At 53.9% G+C, this 5,802-nt stretch overlaps 1 protein-coding gene across 1 annotated transcript in view; it reads left to right on the top strand.

Moving 5' to 3' along the window:
* The window catches only part of LOC104467793 (atlastin-1-like), a gene marked incomplete at its 5' end in the record, with an annotated part of 18,791 nt that overhangs the window by 10,471 nt on the left and 2,518 nt on the right, over nucleotides 1-5,802 (top strand). The window contains 4 exon segments of the mRNA XM_010081696.1: nucleotides 987-1,114; nucleotides 1,780-1,836; nucleotides 2,588-2,659; nucleotides 3,952-4,383. Of these exon segments, the coding sequence (XP_010079998.1) occupies nucleotides 987-1,114; nucleotides 1,780-1,836; nucleotides 2,588-2,659; nucleotides 3,952-4,383 (689 nt within the window).

Genomic DNA, 5,802 nt, shown 5'->3' on the forward strand with positions numbered 1-5,802 from the left:
TCCCTAAAGGGCAGACTTTGTTTGAGAGGTTAAAAAAAAAAAAAGGGAAACGTAAAAAAAGCCGTGATAAGGTTCTCCACCCTGAAAGAAGCCACACTCTGCAGATTTTTTTAGTTGTTTTTTGTGGACCACCTGCTTGCCAGCATCGCTGGTTCCAGGCTGCTTGCAATCTTAGCAATAAACTGTTCCATTAGTCACTTAAAATAAATTAGCAGGCAGAAAGAAGTTACTTTTTCTCTGTTTTTGCCTGGCTAGTGATCAGACTTGTTCTGGCAAACTCTGTGCCAACCAGCGAGCAGGACAGCGAGCCAATGGGGGGGAGATACACTGCTGGAAACTGCGCTGATCTCTGCTAGTTCCCCCTTCATTTCAGGTGCTGAGTATACTGAGCGAGTGATTCCTGCAGAACTGGCACCGGAGTTGGCAGCAGCTTCTTGACACCATTTTTCTTGTTCCCTTTTTGTTCTCAGATGGAAGAAATGTGGGGAGACTTCCCCTCTCCCCTTACCTCCCAAACACCTGGACGTTGCATTGTTTTTTCTGTCTCCAGCCTTGTGCGCTCTAATGTAAATGGCAGAAAATGGACAGCAGACACTATGAAGCCATAAGAATGGCTGTTAGGAAATGAGTCTGCCTCTGTTGAAGTGACACGAGCAGCCCACAGCTCTCTGCTTTGGCAGTGGGGACGGGCTGGTAGGAGCAGAGATCGTGTCCGTTCCTGGTACCTGCACCACGGACACCTGATGGTGCAGCGTACACGGAGAGTGTACATTGAGACCGTGAAGCTGCTTTGTGGATGCATGCACAGCTGTATATTCTGTCCGTGGGTGAACAACTTAACTCGGGCCGTGATTGTTCCTGAGTGCTCACATCACCAAATTATAGGGTGTCAGAGTCTCTGGCTTGACTCTTGTTTCGTGCAAGTGGACACTGAAGCCCAAGTCTGCCAGAGGACTGGTACTGATGACCTTGGGTTTTGTTTCCAGAAATAGACGATGAGTTCATCAAGAACTTGAAGATTTTGATTCCGTGGCTTCTTAGTCCTGAGAGCCTGGATGTGAAGGAGATCAATGGAAACCATATCACCTGTCGAGGCCTTGTGGAGTATTTTAAGGTATTGCCTTACTTAAGAGAAATGGGGTTTGTTAATCCATGGCATGCCTGAGCTTTGGCTGCAGTTAAAGGGGAAAGCAGCAGCAGGCAGGCCAGCACTCGATGGCTGGAGGAAATGTTCGTGGTCTAGCTGATAGTCCTGCCTCCCATCGCTGCAGAAAGTAAACACCTTGCTGTCACATATTTGGCCACACAGTGAGCCCAAGAATGGGCAGGGCTGGTTTCCCCCCCTCCCCAGAGAGCTGAGGACCAGAGGGAGGTAGACTGAGGGCTGTATTCCCATTGCCTTTGGAAAAAGCTTATTTTTGTTGTCATGACTACTGGGACGTAGCCTCACCACCTACTCTCCAGGGCTACCTAACTCTGGCTCCTTCTCCTTCACCGAAGGACGGAGGTAGGTGCAAATCTGATGGTAGTGTAAGTGGTGGAGCAAGAGCCTTGAGCGACCGACCCAGGCCACCCAGGGAGTCGACCTCGAGCCACGTTACGTAGCGTTTTCCGACAGAGCATCCCCTGCCGAGGCCGTCTTGTGCCAGGAGCGTCCTCCTTTTCTGTGCTTTCACCATCCTGTTGAAGCCGTGTCTGTAACTGGGTGGGGGTGTTTGCGTATTGCTCGTGTATGCTGCAGTCAATGTGATTGCATTTTCCGTGCGTTGTTTTTTGCAGGCATACATAAAGATCTACCAAGGGGAAGAACTGCCACACCCCAAGTCCATGCTGCAGGTACGTGAATGTGAGCTGTCAGCTGGCAGGCGCTCCTGCACTGGCATTACCACTGATTTCCAGGTAGTTGTCAGAAGTATCCAGCTAGCACAGCAATTCTGGGATTTTATTTCAAATGCCTTATTGTAACAACCCAAGAAACAGCCCTCTTGGAATTATTTGGCAGCCACAAGTCCGATGTGGCCCAGCAATTGCGACAGCACGGCTTGTGTGCCTCGGCCGGGCTGTGGTGACACACAACATCAGCCAGCTTAGCTGAAGTATTCCCCCGCAGGTAAATAACGTCGCCTTTGGCTGCGGTGGGGCCGCACACGGAGGTGACACAGCCCCACACGTGCGCAGCGGCTGCTGGGCTGCTGAGCCAGATGGCTTTGCGGGAGGTTGCAGCTGTAGCTGTTTACATATGACTGAGCCTTTTATCTGTTTTCTTGCTGGTTTCCCACAGCCGAAGCCAAAGTTTTCGTTGCTTTGGCTTGGAGGGCAGGAATCCTTCTCTTCATGCAGGCTTTTGCCTGGAGGGATTGAGGAGACTGGATGTGTAAATAGGGGATGATCTTATTTGGTGTTGGTCAGAGCTGGGGAGAGTCCGCTTGGCTAAAACACGGGAGCTGTTTAATTCTGGATGCCTGCGCCAGAATACCGTCCATGTCCTGGCCGTGGGTATCCAGGCGGCCAGTGGCTGATCCTCTCTGCGATTACACTTCTTAACTCTGTGCAGCTAAACTTTGTACCCCTCTTGCCTTTCTTGCAGGCCACAGCAGAAGCCAACAACTTAGCAGCAGTTGCCACTGCCAAAGACACCTACAGCAGGAGGATGGAAGAGGTAGGTGGTGCTTAGCACCTCGTTTCACAGTGCTCGTGTCTCCTGGCTCTTCTGTCCTCATGGGGAAACCTGGTAGAAAACATCCTGCATGGACTTGGCCAGGTCTGCTTATGGTGCTGCGTGTTCGGGGTCCCAAGGAGGGTCTGTCCTGTGTTCGTGGTGGAAAAGTGGCTTTGTCGCAGGCTGGAGGAGAGCGATGCCCCATCCGGGTATCACGGCAGGACCGGGAGGGTGACAGACAAATGGTCACCGTTTGATCTGGTGGCAGCTTTTTCCAGAGCACACCCTGCTGAATTTGAACCCTCTTCCCAGAGTTCCCCAGCGTGGGTGAATGCAACCCAAAAATGGGATTTAGTGGGGTGGCAGCGCTGCGTGACCGTGTGACCTGTGCTGTGGCTGGTGCTAGTTAGGGGACAGAGTCGTTACAACTGGCTTGGCACCTGCGTCCTGCCCTGACAGCCCAGCTCTCAGCTCTGGGGGAGGCACCCTGGATCAGGGGGTGCAGGTACAGGACGAGGGGAAACGGTTTGAAGCTGAAAGAGGGGAGATTGAGATGAGATGTGAGGAAGAAATGTTTTCCTGTGCGGGGGGTGAGGCAGTGGCCCAGGTTGCCCAGAGGAGCTGTGGATGCCCCATCCCTGGAGGGGTTCAAGGCCAGGCTGGATGAGGCTTTGGGCAACCTGGGCTGGTGGGAGGTGTCCCTGCCCATGGCAGGGGGTGGCACTGGATGGGCTTTAAGGTCCCTTCCAACCCAAACCATCGTGTGGTTCTATGGTTGTGATGTTTTAAAGTGAAGCTCAGACCCCAAGCCTGTCTCCAGCCACTTCCAGGCTCCCGCTCTGTTCACCAGGATGGGAGATCGCTGCCTGTTGGCAGCAACGGGAGGTGGAGCTGTGTGGCCAAACTGCCTGTGGACTGCTCTGGGCTTTAAAACTAATGTGTCCATACTCTGAGGCAGAAGGAAAATGCTGCGGAGTTTCCAGCACTGGAAAGTGCTGGGGTTCAGGGTCCTGCCAGTCAGTGTAGCTCAGCCATCCGTGTTGCCCAAGATCCTGGCGAATTTTGTAGGGGAGCTGTGGGATGCAGGTTCCCAGTTCAGACACCCACTGCCCAGTTTTACCCTGCACCTTGCAGAGCTGTCCCAGGTGGACAGCACAGTTGTGGAGGTTTTCCTGCAGGATCTAGCGATCTGTGCCAAACAGGAGCCTGCCGAGCCCTGATTCCAGTGCTTTGCACGGCAGAGCAGCGCGTGCCGAGGTTTCTGGAGTGATGGGACACTGTTTTCTGCGCAGGTCTGTGGTGGAGACAAACCCTTCCTTGCACCCAGTGACCTCCAGAGCAAACACGTGGAGCTGAAGGAGGAGGCTGTGAAGCTGTTCCGCGGGGTGAAGAAGATGGGTGGGGAGGAATTCAGCCGTCGCTACCTCCAGCAACTGGAGACTGAGATAGATGAGCTCTACATCCAGTACATCAAGCACAACGACAGCAAGAACATCTTCCACGCCGCCCGTACCCCCGCCACGCTCTTTGTGGTTATCTTCATCACTTACGTGATAGCTGGAGTGACCGGCTTCATTGGCTTGGACATCATAGCCAGCCTGTGCAACATGATCATGGGCCTGACCCTGATCACGCTGTGCACCTGGGCTTATATCAGATACTCTGGGGAGTACAGAGAACTGGGCGCAGTCATAGACCAAGTGGCCGCAGCGTTATGGGACCAGGTAGGATAAAGAGCTTTTGATTTAAAACAAAGCCACAAAAAAAACCCCAAACCCCACCCCACCCCACCAAGTTCTTAAGCGTTGAGTTTCCTGGGTTTTTTCCTCCCTTTTGAAATGGGTTTTGCATTTAGGGTTGTTAGATGCTCCGGCTGGTTGTGATGTGACCAGCGAGAGAAGGGAGACCCGTCTCACCCATTCTCTTTTGATAGCTTCTTTATTTCCAGACAACATGGGAGGGTCTTGGTTGGACCCCCATGTCAAACAGAACACCTCTAAAATCTTAAAAATGGTCACGGTGAGAAAACACCCCCCCCATGCCCCCTGCACTGCTCTGCCCGCTGTCTGAACAGCACCCAGCCCTGGCAAGGTTATCTCGCAGCCCGCGGCCACAATATTTGTAATTTTTAATTTATTTTTTACTTCCCCTTTCCCCTTCTGCAGCAGCCCTTTCCTCTCCCCATTCCCGAGCAGACCCTGCAGGCTCCCGCTGCCCCACTTCACCCCATCCAGGGGAGCATCCTGCGGGGACGCAGCTGCAGAAAAATGGCTGCAGTGGGCTGGCAGAGCCAGAGCGAGCTCCTCGTTTGGCCAGCCCTCAGAAGGAAAACGCAGCTGCAGGTTTTATTTCTGTGATGCTCCAAGGCAGAAAGAGCCATTCCTGGCAGCTTTTCATCCACCAGCAAGTTTTTGATCAAGAGTGACCCTGTTTGCTTCCCGTTACTGTGCAGAGCTGCAGCGGGAGCTGAACATCCAGCTTTGGGGGGAAAAAAAAAGACGCATTTATTGTTCATTCCTTCATCCCAGAGCTGGGCAGTGGTGTTGCTCAGCTGGGCTGCCTTTAAAATAAGGCGGTGTGAGAGGCTGCAGCCCATCGCCCGTGTCCCAGGTGGGTTCATCCTGTCCTCAGCAGCTGAGCATCCGCGGTAAACCCCTGCTGCCGGTGCGGTCGGTGCCCGTGCCACGGCCGTTTGCTTGGGGACCCTTCCCTGGTGCCTTTGGGAGATGCTGGCCTCTTTAAGCCCAGTATTTGCCTGTCCCTGTGCAGGAATTAGCCAGCGGGGGGGGCTTAAGCAAGATCAGGATGTACTGGGAGGAAGCCAGAGACGCTGCCTGCTTGCAACCTGCCCAGCTGGGAAAAAATAAAAGAGGTTAAAGTGCCCGTAGCTGTTCCTTGGCGCCCGGCTGGTCCCTGCGGGCTGTGTGGGATGGTTTTCCAACTGAAGGGAAGGTTCTCCACTCTGCAAACGGGCAGTACTGGTCCTGCAGCAGGCACTGGGGCTGGGGCAGCGTGACTCTGCCCGAGTGTCGGTGCCCCAGGTGGGGTCAGAGCGCTCGTGGCTCTGTCCGGTGCAAGTGCTCGGTGTCCTGTGGCAGCGGGACCGGCTGCAGGAGGGGTGGCTGGGTCCTGCAGGAGGGGAC

The sequence above is a fragment of the Pterocles gutturalis genome, unplaced genomic scaffold, assembly GCF_000699245.1.
Source record: "Pterocles gutturalis isolate BGI_N339 unplaced genomic scaffold, ASM69924v1 scaffold39799, whole genome shotgun sequence".
NCBI lineage: Eukaryota > Metazoa > Chordata > Aves > Pterocliformes > Pteroclidae > Pterocles > Pterocles gutturalis.